Source organism: Muntiacus reevesi, chromosome 17, assembly GCF_963930625.1.
Source record: "Muntiacus reevesi chromosome 17, mMunRee1.1, whole genome shotgun sequence".
In the NCBI taxonomy this organism is placed as follows: Eukaryota; Metazoa; Chordata; class Mammalia; order Artiodactyla; family Cervidae; genus Muntiacus; species Muntiacus reevesi.
Genome location: NC_089265.1, coordinates 38,132,411 through 38,155,485, shown reverse-complemented (window position 1 = coordinate 38,155,485; position 23,075 = coordinate 38,132,411). Strand labels below are relative to the sequence as shown.

Here is a 23,075-nt window from a genome sequence, read left to right as displayed (position 1 = left end):
CATTCTATCCGCTCCCCTCTAGCCCTTGCTAATTGCTCCTAATTACATACCTCAAGAATTCCTCTCTCTCTCAGTGTGTGTGTCCGGAAAACACACTGTGTTTTGTCTTTCCCTAGGCTAATTAGGATTTGTCGAAGGAAGCAACAGGGCTTGGAGCCTTCTGATCTTCCGGAGAGGCCCTGCCCTCATTTGTCTTCTGCACTGAATTTCCTTGACTCTGTCTTTCTCTGTTTGGACACCTCAGCGTCACTGGGAGCCAGGTGCGGCCGTCCTACAATCAGATGTAACCAGTGCAGGTTCCCTGTGCTCTGTAGCCTAAAGAGTTCTTGCTGAGGGTGCTGAGAGCTCAATTTATGCTGCTTTCTCCTTTTTGCTTTACTTTAGAGCAAGCTGTACTTTATAAAGTTTCAGTGGCATTTTTCAAAGCAGAAAACAGTCTCCATGTATTCTTTATATGTGTAAATGTGAGCTCCTCTGGATTTCTTACACAATGTCTTCAAGCACATTGGTACATGCAATATTGATTATCTCACTCAAGTTTATATCTATCCAACTTTTAAAAAATGGATTTATTTTTGATGATCATTAAAGGCAAAATAAGTAGGTGTTTCACACCTCTGTGTCCATGTCTCTTCCCTTTGGCCCTGCTGCTATTCTGCAATAATGCTGTAGAAATATCTCAGTGCTGTTGAGAGTTGTTGTACCAGATCAGACTAGGAGTACTCCCCCAAGTGTGTTCTGGAGATGTTTAAAAAAAACAGTGGAGTGTATTGGAAAATGAAGTGGGGAGAAAGCCAAGAACTCAAGGTTCAAGTTATGATTCATTATCAATATCCTTGGGAAAGCTACCTCTCCATCTCTGCATCTCAGCTGTGCCATCTCTACAGCAAAAATGTCTTATCAGATGACATCCTGTCACTGTCTTCATTTTATTTCATCAACTGCTCTTTTGCTTTAATAGATTTGATGAGGTTGTTGACATACAAATTGAAGAAATCTTGAGTTGATCATTATTTAGTCTTATTCTCCTCCCAGCAAATTGTTGTCTTGAACCACCTTCTTCAACCCAGCCGACTATTTTTTACTGACCCCGAATGAAAGGTCTTTTCTGCTCCACCTGGATTTGTGACTTTCCTTCTTTACCCTCCATCTCCTCAACTCTTGAAAGACAGGGTCTCTGCTTTTTCCCCTGTGGGAATTCATCCTATCCCTTCTTCAGCATTAATTTTATCTTAATAGTTACAAATTCACCCATGTAAGATGTTTAAAATCCACAGAGTCGCATATGAAGGTCAAACTTAAATTCTGATTAACATTTGGTATTAATTTGCTATTAATCACACAAGTCCAGAAATAGACACTTTTTAGAGAAAGAAGTACCTGCTATAATTCCACCACTTGCCTTGGCTTGGAGGATGCCATTTTGGTCAGCAATGTGAGTTTCCTTTCTTTTTTTTTTTTTCCTGCCTCTGTGAATAAGGAAATGCCAGAGACCTTCCTACCCCCTCAGCCAACCCAGTACTCCCTGTTCAGGTGCTTCTGCCAACTAATTAACACCTCCTTCACAAGCTGTAAATTGGACGGCAGATGCACATGAACGCAGAACCCGGTGGGGAGTCTCCTGCCTTCTCTATACATATATTTCATGAAAGGCAGGAAGTGAAATTAAGAAGGCTGCTGGGAAATTCATTTTGCCAAAATAGCCACCCCCCAGAATCTTAAATTTATAGGGCTTTTAATGCAAAATACACTTCTTATATCTTTGGAGGAGAGATCTTTTTGTTGTTATTGTTGTTGTTGTTTTTCAAATGTAACCCAAGGGGTTCTCAAAATTCCAGGAAAGTTATTGAACACCTTTGGGAAACCCTCAGATGGCACCAGAGATGCAAGCACATTTGCACACACATTCTACACTCTGAGTCCACTGAACATTATTCTTCCAACCTCTAAGGACCAGGGTCTGGATCATCAAATCGTCGCCTCTAGTCTCAATCTGTTCCAATCTATCCTTTATTTTGCTGACAGTGTTCTGTTTACAAGCCAGAAAAGATCATGTCACAGGCTTAACAGAGTTTCATGCTTCTCCAGATCTCACAGGATATATTCTAAACTCCATATGGGGGTCCTTAGCCTCTGAGGACCTGTTTCCTTCTTACCTTTCTCTCCTGATTCCCACTCACATTGTGCTCACCAGCCAGACTGAACCCGTTGCAGTCCTTCACCCTGGTGATCTCTCTCAGCTCTGCACTCTAGCTCTGTCCCTGTCCCATTCTTACTCCAGAAGCCATAATTTCCACTTTCTCCAAAGAGCATGGAAGTAATTTTTTCATTCACCTGCAATTCAATTCAATTCAACAAAGTTTATTAAGGACCTTTTCTGTGTCAAACACTCTGCTATACTCAGAGAACACAATGATGCATAAGTCATAAGTTCTCTCTCTGGGGAGCTTACAAAACAGCGGAGTGGAGGAGACATCAGTAAATAACTATAATAAGCTTTGATGGGTCTTCCTAGAGGGCATGCCCCAAGACCTGTGGCAGCAGAGAAGGATTTATTCTTCAGAAATGGTAGCTAGTGCTGGGGAGGACAATTGTGTTTGGGGAAACTTTAGGGAGGGGGTGAACATTCAAATGGGTCCATGGTATTTTTCTTATCTCTTTGCTTTGGTCTCATGCTTCCTGGTGGGTACAGGGCAGCTCTTTGTGCAAAACAGGAAGAAAACAACACAGAGATGGATCAACCAAATTGCACCTAGAATGCTGAGGATATTAAGTGTTATGGATATTGGAAAATGTGAAGAAATAACCCCCGAAATGTGTCATATATTAACTAACTTCCCTTTAAGTAGAACTTATCTTCCTTTTTAAGGGAAAAATGTCTATCTCTTTGTACATGTGCAGTTTCATATCTGTAACAAATTTCTAAACAGAGTCTGTTGTATTCAAGCAAAAATGTAGACATTTGTAAGCTATTGCTGAAAGAGTTTAAACTAAAATTACAGAAAATTTTGAACACTTAGGTAAATGTGTGAAAAAAATACAAGAGGCAGGAGGCAAGAAATGCAAAGCAGGTGCATTTAAGTCTTCACTTTTCCCCTTACTAATTAGCATGTGATAACCTTGGCCAGCGTGTGCAAAGGAACAGACTGCATGGACTTGGTTGGGGACATCAGTTCTGTGCAGGTCAGCCTGTATGGTGACGTCCACTTCCGATGTAGGCGTCTGTCTCCGTCTCTGTAGCTGGTCAGCAACACCAACATCACGTGCGAGCTTCTGAGAAACGCAGCTTGTCAGGCCCTTCCTCGAATCTACTGAATCAGAATGTGTGTTTTATCAAGATCCTCACCTCACTGAGATGCACACTGAAGTCTGGCCATTGTTATGTTACCTCATTCCAACTTCACAGCATCCCAATGGGGTTCTCAGCTCTGGGCCTCAGGCCTCAAGTCCACATTAGATGTTTGATGCGATCCCTTGCAGTATGTGCACTTATGTGTGTAAAGCGTCTTAGTGAAGAGAGGTGCCCCAGACTGTACTTACTTGCATTTCCTCCCTCATCCCATCAGTGCACCACACACATTTTGAGAAGTAAATCAATAAAAAATGTTTTCCCATTAAAATGTCTCCCCTTGACTCTCCCCCAACACACACACACACACACACACACACACACACACACACACACACACACAACTTTTATTAACTTCTAAGTAGCATTTATAAAGCCAGTGGGCAAGGAGGGGACACTTGTCAAGGGGTACCTCTTTTGTCTTGGAGGAATAAAGAAAACTTAAATTACTACACACACATTGTAGTGAGAAGGGAAGCTAGAAGGGAAGCCTCGTTAGCCCTCACTCTGTTATTGTTTGTTTCTGTTGTTGTTTTCTTTTAAATGCTACCTCATCAGTAGAGGAGAGTTGCTAAACCACACCTAACCCCACTGAGGAAGGTCCTGTCCACCCCAAGGGTGGGCAGGACAGGCACACCAGCAGCCTGCACTTCTTCTTTAGCTGAAGATACCTCAGTTCTCAGCTGTATTTGGATAGAAGAGGTGATGCATACAGACTGTGAACAGCCCAGTCAACCAGCAACAAATTTAATTTCTGCTCATTCTCAAAATCTCTCTCCCCGCTCTTTCCTCTTAAGTGTAAATTATTTCTGAAAGGGAGAACTAAATACTGAGGAACTCTTGAAAGAAGCAGGTCTGCCAGGCAGTGGTCAACTGAGGCAGGGTTTGAGATACATCCTGCTGTCTAAGGGTCACTATGCACTTATTTCTGATTTGTGGTCATCTTGGAATGATGGCGCTCCTTCGACTTTAGTCATGACTTTGAGTGGCTCAGCCTGCAAGGCTGCCATGCATATATTTTAGAGCCTATGACAGCATCACAGAGATCTCCCTTTTTTGTCCCCTCACTCATTATGGGAAATGGGGAGTTAACTAAACTACCAAGCACCAGGAGTAAATGATCAGACCAGGGGTGGCTACCAGAGTCAAGATGGACAGCTCAGGGACTTCCCTGGTGATCCAGTGGCTCAGACTCTGCGTTCTAATGCAGGGGGCCCAGGTTCGATCTCTGGTCAGGGAACTAGGTTGCACATGCCACAAGTAAAAAAGAATTTACATGCCATGTTACTGTATGCCACATGTTACTGTATGCCACAACTAAGACCCAGCACAGCCAAATAAATAAATATTTAAAAAGCTGGGCACCTCAGAAGGCCTTCTCTGTGAATCCAAAATCCAGATTGATAGGATATCTATCCATATCTATGTTTATGTCTATATCTACACCTATATTTATCTGTGCGTGGAGAGAGGCTGGCTGATTTATTCTTTCTTTATGCTGGTAAAGCATAAACCTTGGAATGTAGGGTGGGCAACATTTGCCCGTTGTGTGGATGGAGAAGCTGAGGAGGCAGGTCTGCACAGACAGAAGAATAGAACAGCCAGGCCAAAGTGAGTCGAGATGAAAGATGAGAGCGTGAGTATGCTGGATTAGCATTTCAGTTCCATCACTGGCGTCTCTTTACTCTTGTACCCTCTGTCTTTTCAATAACTTCCCCTTCACCACTTAAGCAGCCCAGGGTGGCTTTTGTTAATTATAAACAAGAGAGCTGCTGCCTTCCATGTGGCTGTGCAGAGCTGAGCTTTTACCCTCTGAAAGCTTGACTCTCACCCCCAGTCCTCTGCTGTCTGCACAGTCCTGAGATTGTAGCCCAGGGGGAGGACGGCCAGCGGGGGAGGTCTTGGGTATTGTTCTGTGGGCTGCAGCCTCTGAGAGGAGGCTCCCCTGCCCGCATGAGCCTTGTGGCCCCAGTCCTCAGGATGGCACGTTCCACTGACCAGAGTTGCCCTGGAACCAGGAGGCGCAGAAGGCAGTCTTGTTACAGGTCACTTCCTGGATCCAGCTTCTGGGTGGACCTCTAATAGAGCCAGCCGCCAGGTGGATGACTCTGGCTGCAAAGCCCTTTGTGTTCTGAGAAGGTGAGGGACAGCACAACTTCATAGCAAACACAGTAGGGCTGAGGAGGGAAAGGACCCCAGAGGGAAATGGATCTTGGATCTTGGGGAAAATACGGAAATAGCAAGCCAAGCGACAGCATGCCAGAGCTGTACAGATCATCTACTTCCACTCGTTGAATTTTATAGTTGGGGCAGGGAAACCAAAGTTTATTAAGGGCCCAACCACTTGATTGATACATGAGTCCCTAGGAACCCTGTTGCTCAGGTATTATCCTCATTGAATAGATGAAGAATCTGAGGTTCAGAGAAGTCAAACAATTTGCTTCAGTGCTGAAGAAGCAGTGGATTCTGAGGTCATCTCATTCTGGAGCTCAAGAGCTGGTCAGAAGTGACTTGGCTGTCATCACCCAGCGGGAGCCTGGTCTCCGGACACCAGACCAGCACTTTTTCCTTCTCACCATGCTGCCTCCATCACACTGCAGTTGGCGTGCCTGGAGCAGCCCTGAACTCAGGTCATACAGAGCCCAGCCAGGCAGCCTGAGGTCCACTGCAAAGAGGAGACTGGAACAACGGCCTGAGATTCCCAGAGCAGCTTTCCTCTACTCTGGGTGGTGAGCAAGCCTGACTAGTCATAGCTCAGGTTTTGATAAGGACAAAGATTCTAGAAAGCCTGGGAGCAGAGGAAAAGTGACCACAGTCTAAACAGAAGAGCCCAGGCTTCTTGGTCTGTCGTCTCACTCACTGGCCTTGGACAAGCTGCTGATGCTGCATCTGGGTTCCTGTGCAGGAGCAAGGCAACTGGACTGGATGGTGTCCGGTGACCAAGCTCTGGATTCCTCAGGCATCCATGGGAGCCTGGAGCATAAGTGGGCCTGTTCCATCATGAGCCCTAGGCCTCAGACATAAACCCTTCCTGGGGACATGAATCTGGCCTTTTGAAAGACTCAGCAGACGTGAGCACAGAGTCTAAGCCAGGGAGAAGACAGAGGGTGATCTAGAGTTGATGATGGAAGACCCAGCTGTGTGGCTGGGCCACACAGATGTGCCCCCCCCATACCCCCAGAGAGAGACTGCTAGCTTAACATGCCTTGCAGATGTAGAGGCAGGGGTGACGTAAAACTCTTCAGTTTAATGGGCCGTACTACATATATACTACATGGACAACACAAAGGTCTCAGCTGTACACATGTTCTATGGACCATACATGGAGACACAGTCTGCGCATGTTCCCTGGGGACCGAAGAGCACAGCCAAGTCAGGAAACTCTTGGATTAGAAATAACTATACAGTATTTTGTTTTCAAAAGCATCAGAGTACAACAAATATTTGCATCATGCACCATTTGCTGTCTAGCAACTGTCAAGGTATTTGCTGAGTCCTGATGCTCTGACATTCCTTAAAGAGTTTTAACATGCTTTTGAGTATCTACTGGAGAAGGAAATGGCAACCCACTCTAGTACTCTTGCCTGGAAAATTCCATGGATGGAGGAGCCTAGTAGGCTACAGTCCTTGGGGTCGCAAAGAGTCAGACATGACTGAGTGACTTCACTTTCTTTCTTTCTATAGTTCCTTTTGGAGAAGGAAATGGCAACCCACTCCAGTGTTCTTGCCTGGAGAATCCCATGGACGGAGGGCCCTGGGGCACTAAGTCTACGGGGTTACACCTGGTGGGCTAAGTCTACGGGGTTACAAAGAGTTGGACACGACTAAGCAACTAACACACACACACACACACACACACACACACACACACACACACACACACACGAATATCTACTGCATACCTTCTCTCCTTGTACTTTAGGGGCCTACGGACTCCAGGCTCTAAGACTCCCCCCAGGCCCAACTTGAATATTTATAGGTCCCCAGAGCAGGATTGCAAACTGAAGCCCACAAACTCATAAATCTAAATATTTTTAAATTCCAAAGAAATCTAAAATAATTGTTAACTAATGTACTTTCACAATAACCTGGAAGATCAAGTTTGATTTAGAATGATCAGAAACTCCTTAGATTTCTTCACCAGAAAAATGATAGCACTAAGCGAGCCAGTCCCTGGCCTTAGGCCAGTGACCCACCCCTCTTCTCTCCAAAATGCTGGTTCCATCTTCAACCATGAGGAGACTTTATGCCCAGATGTAGACAGCCCAGCCTCCACATATAGCATCATCCACAATCCCACTAAGATACTCCCTGGGTACCCTGCAGGCTCAGGGATGTACACACTGAAGCCCTGATCCACTCTGGGGAGATGTACTCGAGAAAGACTGGGCTGGCCCTGGAAGCAGTGTGGGACTGTTTGGAAAGGGAATTCTGAGGTCACAGATAGATACTTGGACTAGGTCTAGAAGTGGAGGGAAAGTGGGTTTGGGCTGGAGATATACCTTTGGTCCCCACTTTGTGGGGCAGGGCATGGCTGGAGGCTAATCAGAGGGGAATCTTTGAAGCACAGGGCCCAGTACCGAAGATCCTCTCCTTTGCTTCTAAAGGCAGTACCACCTATCTTGATGGGCCCAGGAAGAAGTCCAAGAGGCATCCATGTGTACTACAGGTTGCTCTGAGCTCATGGCAAAGACAGATTTTGTGGGCAATGTCATCTGGGTAATTTTATGACTTGCTTACTCTCAGGCTAGCTCATTTCCTTCCTGCTTCCATGCACTGGTCTGAGAACGATGGTCCCTTCTGTGCTCTCCTCACAAATTATCATTCTACTCTGGGTGCAGGATCAGTAATTTTTAAAGTATGAAGGTCACTCTTTAGCAAGTCCTGTACATGTACCTGGGATTATGCCAGATAATCTGCATGATCTCATTGCCTGGGAGAGGAGCATAATTATTCCTGCTGGAAGAAGAAATGGGCTCAGGGCAGTGTAGGCTAGGGATTACTTCTGCTGCTGCTGCAAAGGGTGTAAGTGACAGAGAACAAGGTCTGCCTGACAGCAAAGCCTGTGACAGTCCTTGATGACTCCTGGCTTAGAGCAAAAACAACAGGTCATCTACCACCCTACGTCCCTCAAAATTCCTCGCCACTGTCCCCAGGAAGGAGGGTGAGAGAAAATACTCTTGAGATGCTGAAATCCCAGTGACCCTGTGTGTGTGTGTGAGAATGTGTGTGTGTTTATGTGTTAGAGCTAGCAGAGGAAGAGCTGAGTCAGAAACCCATTTTAGATAGTGTGTAGGAGTGTATACCCCCAAAACACTCTTTACTACAAATTGGGGAACATGATGGAGGACCTCTGCTTTTCCCTAATGCCCTATGCAGCAGGAACAGAGCTATGCTGTTCAGACCCCCCAGCCACATCGTATGTGGTTAGACACTATTAACTTTTTCAGTGTCTCCTCAGCTTTCTGGCTCTCTGGAAGGATCTCAGCCACTGAGTGAACAAGAGATAGCCAAGACACACTCTTCTCAGGATGGACTTCAGCATGGGGGTGGTGTGATGGCCTAGCTATTTCCACCCAGCATGGTGCTCTTGTTGTGGTTCAGAGCAACCTCTCTTCCAGGGCACTGAAAAAACCTCTGTCCAGTTAGCATCGCAGTCTGACAGTGCCTCCCGCCCAATCCAGCTTTGGCCCCTCTGCTTTCACTCTTCAAAACGTACTCAAAACTGTTTCCATTCACAACTGTGTCTCAGCATGTCCTTCTTGGAGAACCCAGCTGTCACTGACCTCCCAGAGCCTCATATGTCACAGACAACCAGAGCAAACAATTTGAAATGCCAGTCCACTGGAATGCAATGCCATGAGGACAGGCATAATGCTGTTTTCTTTTCTGATTATCGCAGCACCTAGAACAGTAAGAGGCACACAGCCATGGGTGTGGAGGAGTTCAGTAAACGGCAGTCAGATGAATGAATGAAGCCCAGATCTCTGCATCTGCACACACTGGGACTGGTGGGGACTATGCCAGTGCCTCCTGTCTTCCTCTGCAGCCCACTGCCTCTTCCTGCTGCTACACTAACACCCACCCTCTTCCCTCCATCTGCCTTTCTCTCCCTTCCTCAGTTACCCGAGAATTTACACTGGGCGCAGCGCTCTGAGCTCAGAACTGTCTTCTGCGGTTGCTCCAAACCACCTGGCCCTCTCCTCGTCTGCTTTCTCTGCCAGCCGGTGCCATTTGCAGCCTCCACTTCCACCTACCCAGGACCAACACCATCACCCCACCATGGGCTTTACCTCTGTCTGGAGTTCCCGTTCCCAAACTGTGTCCTAAGGAACACTTACCTATCGGGGTGCTTACTTTAAAAATTATCTTCTGCATGTCAGGCACCCTATTAGGTACTCTGTTTATATTACACTTTTTATTATGCTAAAACATACCTAACATAAAGTTTACCATTTGAACCATTTTTGAGTGCACAAGTTTAGTTACATTCAATATAATTGTATCTCAGTATCCATGGGGCATTGGTTCCATGGATACCAAAATCTGTGGATGCTCAAGTCCATTATGTAAAATGACAGAATACAGTTGGTTGGCTCCAAATCTGTGGATACAGAAGCCTGGTTATACATTCAGTGTGGACAGACCACACTTTGTTTATACATCCATCAGCTGGTGGACTACATTTTGGTTATTGTGAATGCTTTTGGAGCATTTGGCATTTTGTCAATTTGACTGTTGTCAATGCTTCTAGGAGCATTGGTATACACATATCTGTTTTTGGTCCCAGTTATCAGTTCTTTTTGAGTATGTATATAAGAGTGAAATGGCTGGATCATATGACAATTGTATAGTTAACTTTTTGAGGACCCACCAAGCTGTTTTCTACATTGCTAACTTGGTACTTTTTGGAAAAAAGCATTCCACAGTCAATAGACTTCGTCCTCCAACTCTTTCTTGGAGAGTCACATTGCACTTTAGCATTTTAAAGTCTCTGAGAGGTCCTGCAATAAGAAAAAAAAAAAAAAAAGAGTCTTTGTAACTTTGACCCATCACTCCCCAAACTAACTTGAAAGTGGAACTCTGTTTTGCAGAGTAACTGGTAACATACAGCTGGTTTGGGAAACAATGCCCTGAGCTCCATGAGGTGGACAAAGACAGGCTGGGGCTCAGGACCAGAGAAGAATGACTTGAGGCCCAGAGAAGGGACAACCTACAACTCTCCAGCTAGCTTATTGGGTGACACTTGGCAAGTTACTCTCCTTCTCCTGGCAGCTCTGCACACAAGATGTTTTTTGCCTGGTACATCCTTTTGTTGGGCTTACCTTGTGGCTTAGTGGTGAAGAATCTGCCCGCTATGCAGAAGACACAGGTTTAATGTCTCGATCGGGAAGATCCACTGGAGAAGGAAATGGCAACCCACTCCAGTACCCTTGCCTGGAGAATCCATGGACAGAGGAGCCTGGTGGGTTACAGTCCATGGGGTCACAAGATTCAGACTTGATTTAGCAACTAAACAAAACCAATACCCTTCTGCAGCTTCTTTGCTTCTTCAAGATTAACTTGACCTTCAGGACTAGCTCAGGGAGCCATCCCTTCCCTCAGGAAACTCAGACCCTGCTCTCCCGTCTCCCCAGGCAAGGATTGGAAGGCCCTCTTTGCTGGCTCTTATTAAACTGTGTTGCTCTGTTAAATGGTCAGCTTCTTCTACTAAATCAAGGCAGGTGGCTGGGGGTGGGGGTGGGGAGGGGAGGAGAAAGGGTCAAAGTTAGTTTCCATAAACAACCACCTGGAGAGCTTAGTTAAGAATGCAGTTGCAACCATCTGAACCCTAAGAATTCCAGCTCAGTAACTCTGAGATTTGTGTTCAGCAGCTTTAGAGTGTGAATTTTGAATAAGCACCTGGCAATATTCTCAGGCAGATGATTCTTGGGATCCTCTGTGGTCAGCTATGTGAGGATAAGATTCACTTCTACCTCTGTGTTTTTTACATAAATGTTAAATGAATGAACAAATGAATGAAACAACCTCAATTTCCTTCTCTGTAAAAGATGAGGTTGGACTGAATGTTCTCTAAGCTTTTCTTTGGTTAAACTTCTTTTTATAAAGTTCAGATTATTACATCCAAGATGCTGTGTTCCTTGCAGCTTTAATATCCAGACCATACACAACACATGAAGCCAAGCACACAAAATCACCAGGGTGACCCTCCGAGGAGGATTCAGTCCACGCTGGTATTTGACAAATGCCCCCGGACTCATGAACAACCTTGCTTTTGAAACGATTATCCATTTCATCACAAGCTGGAGAAACAAAGAAAGCATACACTCATGACCGAGTGAATTCACGCTCATTCTCTCTCAAGAGCATGAGTAGCTGACAGGCAGCACTGCCAGGGCTGAGAAACACTTAAGTTTGAGAATTAGGGAGCCAGGCATAATGAGAAACCAGGGGCTAGAGAAGGTGCTGGGTGCTGAGCACTTTCTCCTGCTATGAGGAGAGGGCACAGATGATCAGCACCGTCAGGGCCCCCTGACTCTGCTCCAACCATTTCTCGGAGGAGTCTTTGAGCATAAAACCTTGACTCCCCTCTGCCTGAGAACCCTGCAGGTTTTGAGAGGCAACTCCAGCTTCTCATGAGAGCTATGGCCTGAGAAAAATGAAGTCTCCTGTTACTAGTAACCTCTTAGCATTTCAGAGGAAAAGGTTGGCTATGGCTGCCAAGATCCAGCAAATATTTGGTTAGCTTGGAAAGAATGGGTGCTCATTTTCCAATTCTCACAGATTTCTCTCTGCCCAGTTCTTTTTATTAAAAACTTCAAATCCAGAGATAAAGTCGAATGGCACTCCAGGCTCCTAAGCATTCATCTGTATCCCGGGGAGCAGAACCCAGAATCTAAACAAAGAAAAGCTTAATCAATAGAGCTCATGAATTTCCTCCTGGAACAGGACCTGGCGTAGCCAAAGAATAAGCAGAGGGGCTCCTTACTGCAGTTTTCTTTGGGTGGATATTTATGAGAAGGGCAGGAGAATGTTCCCTCATTTGACTAGGGATGGCACAATGTGGCCCATGCGCAAATCTTGCCTACTGCCTTTTTTGCTTCATTTTGTATGGCTTCTAGAATAAGAATTTTTTTTTTTTACATTTTTAAGTAGTTGAGAAAAATCAAAAGACAAAAAATATCGCATGACATCTGAAAACCACAGGAAATTCAAATTTGTGTCCATAAATAAAGTTTTATTGTAACACAGCCATATGCATTCATTTGTAGATTGTCTCTGGCTGCTTTTGAGCTGCAACAACAAAGTTGAGTAGCTGAGACTCAAAGCCAAAAAATGCATTCTACCTGGCCCTTTACAGACAAAGTTTTCAGACCCCTGGAGCAGTAGGAGTTGACCTTCACTGGTATTTGAACTAAAAACTAAAAAATGTGTATGTACAGAGGAAATATCTATTTAATCTAATATGTGAGTCAGGAAACTTAAGTATGGTTGCTCAGCACCCCAGAAGTCCTCTGGGTGCCCTTTCTTCCTGAAAGGAAGTCCTCAGTATCTGGATCTTTGTGGTAGCATTTTCCTCGCTGTTGTTTACACTTCTGCCCTCTAAACTCTACATTTGAATTCTGCTTGTTTTTGAATTGTGTATAAATAGAATAACACTGTATATTTTCTTTTCTGTCTTGTTTTTCTTTCAGCATAGTTCCTGAGACACAGCTTTGGATGACTGCATGTGGCTGCAGTTCTGTCACTGCCTTTGCTGCATGCATCACATGTCACTTCATCACTTGAGCACAGTTCACTTCTTTCCACTGTTGGTGGACAGTTGTGTCATTTCCAGTGTTTGGCTATTGTGGATGGCATTCAACATCTTGTATCTGAACCATTGTTGACTCCTGAGGGAGGAACGGAATAGCTGGAGTGCAGGGTATGTGTATCTTTAACTCTACCAGCTAATGCCACCTTGTCCTCCTGAAAGATGGGACCAAATCACCCTCTCGCCAGCTGCCTCCCTCAGGGAGCAGACTCTCTGTGTCTAGTCAGTCTGCACTATTTCCCCCTCTAAACCCTGAACCACATGCGTTTGCTGCCTGTTCCCCCAGCACCTTGAAGAACCAGACGAGGTACCCGGCAGCCATCATCCCTTCGGCTTTGTATCTCCCATTAACAGAATCTTCAAGTCTTAAAATTTCTGTGAGAAAACTATCAATATTCTAAGAATGGTCCTTGAGATAATGTGATGTCTTTTAGAGTGCTGTGCTTGGCTCACCGGGCAGTCAGTTGTGCGAGCTTCCTGACTACTCGTTCCCCCTTTCCTGTCTCCTGTGGATGGGAGCTAGGGACAGAAGCTCATCACAGCCAGAGGGGCAGGCAGCCCCCCGAAGGCTGCAGATCAGACAGGACAAGGAATCAGGGGAAAGGACGACCTCCCCTCTCTCCTTCAGGAAATCAGAGGACTTACAGATTAGGAAGCTGATGCTTGTGTCTTTCTTGGCAGGGTGTTAGGATAACTGGGAAGAAAGGGCCCACTCCAATGGCCATCACCTGGAGGACCATGCACTAGAGGCATTTCTGAGTCATGATGTAGCACTACATTGAAAAGGCACAAATAGACCCGAAACACCAGCACACATTTATCCAGTTTTTGAAGCAGATTAATAGAATAACCAATAAAACATGTATAAAAGCTTTAATTAAATCTGATGAAATAAAACTTCATGTTTTATTTATGGACACTCCCAACATGTAAAGGATTCAGAGACACATTCATTTTTACTGCCATTTCGTCCTCATATCTATAATTAAATCCAGGCTGCAGCTCTGGCCCAAAGCGATGCGGCATTTTAAAGCTGGCCTTGGACACTCCCTCCCCCATCCCCATCTGCTTTTAATTATAATTACCGACCCAATATGAGGGAGGCGGATGGTAAAAACTAAACAAAATAAAACAAACAAACAAACAAAAAATGGTTGCTGCCATTGTGTTTTAAAACAACATGCTGAAAGAGGATTTCAGGCAGGTGGGCACATCCTCTATTTCCAGTTTTATTATGTACCAAGTGCACAATCCCTTCATTTTACTTTTGACATAAAAAAAGGACTTCATGAAACGAGACAAAATAACTTATGATTATATGAAACATAACTGTGACAAATCACAAAACTATACATATTAATAGAAAAAAGTGTACCTAATTCTTTAAAAGATTTATGACAATAAGCACCAGATGTGCCCCTAGAGTAAAATCAGCCCCATATCCAGTATGATATATGCAGTTCATTTCTCTACGTGAGTGTATATAACTATGTACAAGAGTCTGTGTGATTTATGGAAAACAGATTTCCACTTTTCCCCCCAAAGTGCTTTATGTCAGCAACATTACACAGGATGCTCTGCTGTCTGTACAAAATAAATCTCCTCTTTTTTACACTTGCCATCTCTCCAATGAGTGTTTTTTTTTTTTTTTTTTGCTTTACTCATTGCAAAGAAAAAAAAAATGTAACCGCAGAAATTCCACACCACCAACAAAAGTGCTGTTAAAAATGCTGCTTTAAAATGACATGGTCAAAACAGTCAAATAAAATACCAATTAATTAAATTGGACATTTTTAACCACTATTCCCCAAATTCAAGGCAACTGGGAGGCAAGGTTCTTGAAGATGGGGGTTGAACACTTACCTCTGTTCTAGTATGCTAATGTGTTTGACAGCTGCTAATTTAAAATCAACAGAGTAACACCAAAGCTCTGGTTCACCAGTGGAAACTTTGCTGTGATTGACTGATGACCTTTTGTCCATTTTAGAATCACCTAAATAATTTGGGGGGGGGGGGTGACATGGGTAATGGGAGATATCTTACAGGAATAGAATATTTAATATTTAACACTGATCACAGGCTAAGTTACAACTTACATTGTGATGCAGTCCCTTTAGGGAATTAAGACAATGCAGCAAGTAAAATATCTCTAGGCATGCTGATTTTTTTTTTCTTTTCAATGTAATAGGATAATTGGCTTTGGGCTGTGTGTCTTTTCATGAACATCAGTTTCTTCTTTTTTTTTTTTTAAAGGGGAATGACAATCTGTGTTCAGATGTTTATGAAAATGGTTATATATCAAGAGGAAAAAGACTAGAAAATGGAAGGGAATGAATGATCTTTTGAAGTTTCCACTTTTACTGTTACAAACATAATGATGAAAACATATATAAATCTTGTGCAATGTGAAAGCAAGCAAGGAATGAATTTAAAGGTCAGGTGAGATCCTGGAATCTAAGGCCAGCATGTGTCACCCAGAAGGAAACTGGAGGTGGCATGTCCTGGGGTCCTGAGCTCAAACCTGTAGCCAAGGTGAAACACGAGATGGGGAAGGGAGTACAACGGGCACTCCGCCTTGCAGGTGGTACTGGGCCTGCTTCTGCTAATTCCTGCCAGGGAAGGAGGTCCTGCAGGTGTGGCTGCCACCTGGCACCCCCAGGCTCCCTTGGGCCTCAGTGAGGCCGGCGGGGAGACTACAGATGCTCAAGAGCATCTCCTCCAGCCAGGGGTTCTTCTGGCTTTGTCCTCCTTCCCTGTTTCCATGTCAAATTACAGCCAGAAGCCACAAGTAGACTGACAACATCAACTGCAGTAACTGCCTTACCTTTCCATCTTTTTCCTCATTACATGCATGAAATGTGTTTTGAGTTCCCTATAGAGGCTCTGGGGTTTAGAATGAATAGATTGTCTACCATACCAGAACTTCCCTTTCTCCGCAGGGTGTGGCAAAAGACACAGGTGACACAATCCACCAAGCCTGCCAGAAGGTTGGGACTTGGTGTGCATCTGAGAGCTCATTTGGAAAGAAAAGTCTGACGTGCGTCCTTTAGTACAGCAGAGCAGATTTTTGTAAAGTGAATAACTTGTCTCTTTCGCAGACACAGATGTCTGCATGATGGCTCTTCTCAGATCAGAGCCCACTAACCAGAGAAATGAGATTGGCTGAGAGCACTGTAAAAGCGGACCCTGCGCTTGGTTCTTTATTAGCCTGATTATACTGCATGTGGGAATGAAGTCCTGAGTCAGGCAGAACACTACCGACTGTGCAGCAGACTGGAAGGACACGTCTGTCAGGATACAAACTGTCACCAGATCCTAAGTCTGACACCAAGCTGTTTAATTGTCTTGTTGGAGATTGTAATTATCCCAGTTTGACAAATAGCATTGTTTCATTTTTCTTCAGAGAACATTTTTAAAGAGAGAGAAAAGAAATCATGAGATGTGATTGTACTGGGAAGTCAGAATTTACCAGGTTTTGGGGGGTTTGGCAATTTTCATAGACTATGTCATCAAACTTGGGACCTTTTTAATTGCTTGGTAAAGGTGTCACAGAGGACAGAGGAGCCTGGAGGGCTATAGTCCTTGGGGCAGCAAGGAGTCGGGCATGACTTAGCAATAAAACAACAGCAACAAAAAGGTGTCACAGAAAATGACTTCCTATTCAGGTTTGAGATCAAATGGCCAAGAGCTCTGTGAAAATTCTAGGCCCTCAAAACAGAGTTTCAGACAAAGCGGTTGCTTCTTTTTGGCCACCTTTCCAGAACTGTCTCCTCTACCTGCCCTAGGCTAGACCCTGCTCAGGTGGTGGGTATGTCTGAACTACAGTCAAAAAAACAGGATGAGAGCAATGAAGAGGGAGGAGAAGGACAAGGGAGCGACAGAGACTGGTGAGGGGAGATCCTAACAGAGGGAGCAGAGGCTGTGCAAATTAGCTGGACATCGGGCACCTCTAGTTTGGTTTTCTGAGAGAACCCAGGAGCACACCTCCATGTGTCCCTGCTCTCACAGCTTCTAGCAGGTCTCTGGGCAGAGCACCAGAGTGGAGGCCATGGGTGAACCAGTCAAGAGAAATTTTCCTTTGAATAAAGTCCTCAAGGTGGAGTCACTAACAGTTAACACACGAGGCTCTCTGTGGCAGCACTGGGAAGGGGGTGGCTGACCCCATGTCCCTCAGGTAGCCTTTGCAGAACATTCCTGGTGCACACAGAAGCTACAAGGCGGGGCCAGGCCAAGCCACAGCAGAGGCCAGACGTATGTAGCTAGGGTGATTAAAATAATTATTTCCATCCAAAGAACAGACTTCTAAATATTTTTTCCTTTAAACATACATGTAAATAACAAGGCTTTAAAATCAAAGGACTAAGATAGGTTGCAGGAATACAAAACAAGTTGTCAAGCTTTTCAAGGGGCTGTGCTTGACAGAACCTTCTCATTTTGCTTTTGGAAAAACACTGAAAAGCAATTGGTTAGCATGGGAGTACCCAGGAGGAGAGAGGCAGCCAGCTCCCTGGATGCCAGGCTGGTGCTGGGAAACTGGGCCGAGCCCATGCTGGGCTTGGATGTGGATTTCCCTTGTTGCGCCTGGCTCTTGGGTGAGGCAATTCACTGTGCTGGCAATCTGGGTTGTCCATCCTTATTTGGAGTTTTCAGCAAGGGTGACCTCCAAATTACATTTTCACATGCACATAATCTCACTGGTGTCCCTTGAAGGTTGACAATTGGGAAGAAACAGATATCCAGTAGTGAGACTCCGAATTCCCTTTGAAAAGACAGTCCTGCTGGTCACTGGCAAATCCAGAGGGAAAAAAGGAGCAGTTGCAAACACACCCACAAATCCCAGCTCTGACCATCCAGCCCTGCTCTCCAAAGGCGTATCTGTGGTGTGACATATTGAGTTGATTTGCTTGACATCCTTTTTCTTAGGGTTTGTGAAAGTATAAGAACAAAAGGTGACAAGGAACAAAAAGATTCTGGATGCCAGCCGCAGTGGAGGCTAGGGGAGATTTTAGCCTTCAGTATAGACAGAGGAGAGCTGGCTAGGACAGCGGTCCACAGCACTGATCTGGAAGAATGTGGCGTCTTCAGGTCCACTGCGAAGAGTCTCCCCAAAGAGGCTTGAGGAACCCGAAGGCAAATCATACACTGGAAAAGAAAGAGCGCACAAATCAGCTGATGCTTCATCATACTTGCCAGGCATGCAGGGAGCAAATGTGGACTGGGGAGCCCACAGTGCTGGGCAAGGCTTTTCAGCGGGTCCCATCCTCAGGCTCCTTAGGTGAAGAAGTGGCTGAATGTGCAGAAAGACGGCTAAAACAGGACTTGCACGAAAGATGGGTTGAGTAGCAATGAAAGTAAAATTTTGTAGGGAAGAGTGAGGATGGCCTCAAAAAGGAGGTGATATAAAAGTTGAGTCATTTAAGAATGGATGGGATTATCATAGAAGGGGAGGTAAAGAAAGAAAATTCTAGTAGGAGGAAACAGGGAGCAAAGACAGAGAGTGGGGTATGTGGGGCCAAGTGTGCTGGCAAAGCTCAGGTGCAGAGCAGGTACGGAGACAGATAAGGAAAATACATGAGATAGGAGGGTAGGTCCATGGAGTTTGATCAGGCTCAACTCCTGGGGACTATGAATGCCTTGCTGCAGACGGTCAACTTTATTCTCTAGGGCAACTAGAAATTACTGAATGTATCTGAGCAGAAAAGCACCTTATTTTTTCCTTTATTTTTGGAAGGCAATGGTTACAGGTAGCACAGAGAACAGAATGGGAAAGTTAAGGAGATGACTCAAGGAAACTTGTTGGAAGGCTGTTGCTTAAGTCTGGGAGAAACATAATGGCACCTGAGTGAGGGTGGTGGAAGTGGGGCTGGCGGAGGCTGGAGGGGAGGATGAAGAAGAAAGACATTTCTCAGGTGGACTAGATAGGATTTGATGCAGTCGTGTGCTAGGTCAAGTCTAGTCCAGGCTGGTCATGAGAAACCCACATGATCTCACCTGCTAGTCTGCCTGAGTGTCTAAGTCACAGATACCAACATACCTGTAATGCCGGAGTGAGTTGAGAAGGCTCTGTGGAAAACATCAAAGCCAGCCTGGCCCACGGAAGTGGGGACCAGACAGTCCTCGAAGGAAGGCATCACACTGCAGGAACTGCTAGGTGGCATGGTTCTCTGAGAGTCAGGGTAATTCGGGGGGCAGAATGTCTGCAGTTGCCCATAAAATCCTGAAAGTCAAGACAGAAGTAGGGATAGATTTAAGAACAGGCCATAGTCAATGTAGAAAGCAAAATAATATCCTTTAGAACTAATCAGTAGTATACTTTATATAGAACCAAGAGAAAATTCCCTATAAGGTTTGGGAGGAAGATTAAATTCATATTAGATGTGTGTGTGTGTGTGTGTGTGTGTGTGTGTGTGTGTGGTGTGGTGTGTGTGTGCACACACAGGCATGCGTACACACACTCAGTTGCTTCAGTCCTGTCTGACTCTTTGCAACCCCATGGACTGTAGTCCACTAGGCTCCTCTGTCCATGGGGATTGTCCTGGCAAGAATACTGGAGTGGGTTGGCATGCCCTCCTCTGGGGCATCTTCCTGACTCAGGGATCAAACCCACGTCTCCTGTGTCTCTTGCATTGGCAGATCGGTTCTTTACCGTTCAGCCACCAGGGAAGATTCATGTTAGCAGTAAACACTAGGAAAAAACAAGAAAATTCCATGTCAAGGAAGGAGAAAAAAGAAAGAAAAACTACTGGCTTTTCTCTTTTTGATGCCCTACGGCCTCTGCATGGACTCAGCAGACAGATGGGCAAAGGACCCAAACAGACCACTCAAATACTCATATAATTTATCAACTAATATGATCAGATGGTAAAGACTCTGCCTGTAATGCAGGAGACCCAGGTTCAATCCCTCACTTGGGAAGATCCCCTGGAGAATGGAATGGCTACCCACTCTAGTATTCTTGCCTGGAGAATTCTATGGCAGAAAAGCCTGGTAGGTTACAGTCCATGGAGTTGCAAAGAGTCAGACATGCCTGACCGACTAACACAGACACATGGTCAAACTGACAATTCTTTAGTCAGTAAAGCAATAAAAATCAAGACAATGATATAATACCATATTCTACCTATCACATTAGCAAAGAGTTCTGAGACTCATTCTTGGTGCCGGACTGAGACTGGTGACCAAGGCAGCTGTGTGTGGTGTGCAGACCCTGCAAAGGAGTATAGGCTTCTGAAAATCACTTGAAAACTTAGCTGTGGAACCTGAAAGTGTCCTCTTGGACAGGGGAATTTCACTTTCAAGGATGTATCCTAAAAGTATATTTTGAAAATTATATATATAAGTCTTGCACAAACACAGTTATCACAGTGCTCGTTGTCATAACAGAAAACTGAGGAGTCAAACTAGCCACCCATGAGAGAGTGGTGGAGAAAAGACTGGTATATTTACCTAATGGGAATGTTAAATAGCCATGAAAACAATATTTACAAGGAGTTTTTTTCATCCTGTTCATGAGAAATTTCAGATATACAAGTGGGTTTAGAAAAGGCAGAGGAACCAGAGATCAAATTGCCAACATCTGTTGGATCATAGAAGAAGCAGGGAATTCCAAAAAAACATCTACTTCTCCTTCATTGACTATGTTAAAGACTCTGACTGTGTGGATCACAAAAAAGTGTGGAAAATTCTTAAACAAATGGGAATATCAGACCACCTTACCTGTCTCCTAAGAAACCTGTATATAGATCAAGAAGCAATAGTTAGATTCGGACAAGGAACAATGGGCTGGTTCAAAATTAGGAAAGTACTACCTCAAGGTTGTATATTGTCTCCCTGCTTATCTAACTTATATGCAGAGTAATGCCAGGATGCAAAATGCCAGGATGGATGAAGTACAAGTTGGAATCTAGATTACCAGGAGAAATATCAATAACCTCAGATATGCAGGTGATAATACTACCCTAATGGCAGAAACCAAAGAGGAACTAAGAGCCCCTGGATGAAAGTGAAAGGGGAGAATGAAAAAGCTGGCTTAAAAGTCAACATTCAGAAAACTAAGATCTGGTCCCATCACTTCATGGCAAATAGGTGGGAGAAAAGTAGAAACAGTGACAACTTTTATTCTTCTTGGGCTCCAAATTCACTGCAAATGGTGAAATTAAAAGATGCTTGCTCCTTGGAAGAAAAGCAATGACAAAGCTAGACAGCATATTAAAAAGCAGAGACATTACTTGGCCAACAAAGGTCCATCTAGTCAAAGCTATGGTTTTTCCAGTAGTCATGTATGGATGTGAGAGTTGGACTATAAAGAAAGCTGAGCTCCAAAGAATTGATGCTTTTGAACTGTGGTGTTGGAGAAGACTTTTGAGAGTCCCTTGGACTGCAAGGAGATCAAACCAGTCAATCCTACAGGAAACCAACCCTGAATATTCACTGGAAGGACTGATAATGAAACCGAAGCTCCAATACTTTGGCCACATGATGTGAAGAGCAGACTCATTGGAAAAGACCCTTATACTGGGAAAGACTGATGGCAGGAGGAGAAGGGGGCAACAGAGATGTTTGGATGGCACTGTCAACTCCATGGACATGAGTTTGAGCAAGCTCTGGGAGATAGTGAAGGACAGGGGAGGCTGGCATGCTGTAGTCCATGGGGTCACAAAGAGTTGGATATGACTAAGGGACTGAACAACCACAAATGTATATGCAGATTGCAAGGCAACATTTCTCTAGTTCTCTTTGGGGGGCTTTCTTTGGCTTTATATTTTTCTGAATTTTAATAGTGGTGATGAATAAGTACTCTGAAGCTAGTCAGACTTCCTGGGTTCGAATCCTAGTTTGACTCCTGACCAACTGTGTAGTCTTGGTAAATTATTGAGCCTCTAGGTGTTTCAGCTTTCTAAACTGTAAAATGGGATTAAAAGTAGTACCTATATCTCATTGAGTTATTATAATGAAGATTAAATTAATATTTGCCTGTTACACAATATAATCTGAGAATTAATTATACTATTAACATTAATATATTTGACAATATAATTTATATACATTGGCTAAATAAGAAAAAAGTAAAGTTATGTCACAATAATGTAGCTCTCAAAATTTTTATTAAGGGAAATAAAAATTTCCAAAAGGCAACAAGTAATCCTTCAACAATAACCAAATGTAAGAACAGATAAGACAGTGGGCAAGTCTCTCACTTCCAGTTCTCAGGTGGAATCCTCTGGAACAGTTTTGGCCCTTGGGACCTGTGCTACATACCTCTCTCCCGTGTTGGTTCCTAGTACCTGCACTAATCAGCACACATTCTGATTTCTTCACTCACCCCAGTGCAAGCTCAAAAGAGCAAGAAGCGTGAGTGTGCCGAAAGACCTGGATGTACTGTTTCATAGTTTGGAGGTTCCTTGAACTGATCCTCACTGTGGGTACCCCATGGCCAGGCACATAAAATCACAGCTTCCCCATTATGAGGAAAACATTACCATGAACCATCGCAGTCGGTTTATTAGAATGTAATGTCTCCTCACTAAACAAAACAGGCAATACTTGCTATTTATATCCCTATGCTGGCTCTGTTCAAATCTGTAACCCATAAACACCTTGATAGCATTCCTCAGTGTAATATTAACCTTCCAGGAAGAGAAGACATTTTTCACTAAACTCCCGCAACTCCCCAAATAGGGACGTTAATCATTCAGGTATGTCAGGGACAGTGATAGAGACTTTCGCTGCCCTTCTGTGAAAAACAATTCATTCTTTCTTCCTTGTCTTCTCCCTGCTTCAGAGACAGCATGACTTCAATCTACATGAGTGTTGTGATGTGCTAGAGTATAAAAATTTGTGATACAGTGAAACACACCCAGTAAAGTTAAATATTAATAGTAAACCCAACATTGGCCTTCCGTGGTGGCTCAA

At 44.3% G+C, this 23,075-nt stretch overlaps 1 protein-coding gene across 4 annotated transcripts in view; it reads right to left on the bottom strand.

Moving 5' to 3' along the window:
• Positions 1-14,017: 14,017 nt before the first annotated feature.
• The window catches only part of GLIS3 (GLIS family zinc finger 3), a 475,107-nt gene continuing 466,049 nt past the window's right edge, over positions 14,018-23,075 (bottom strand). For all 4 annotated transcript variants that reach the window (XM_065907922.1, XM_065907921.1, XM_065907924.1 and 1 more), the window contains 2 exons: positions 19,198-19,380; positions 14,018-18,305 (listed from right to left, as the gene is read on the bottom strand). In XM_065907922.1, the coding sequence (XP_065763994.1) occupies positions 18,169-18,305; positions 19,198-19,380 (320 nt within the window). In that variant the 3' untranslated portion in view covers positions 14,018-18,168. The remainder of the gene's footprint in view (positions 18,306-19,197; positions 19,381-23,075) is intronic.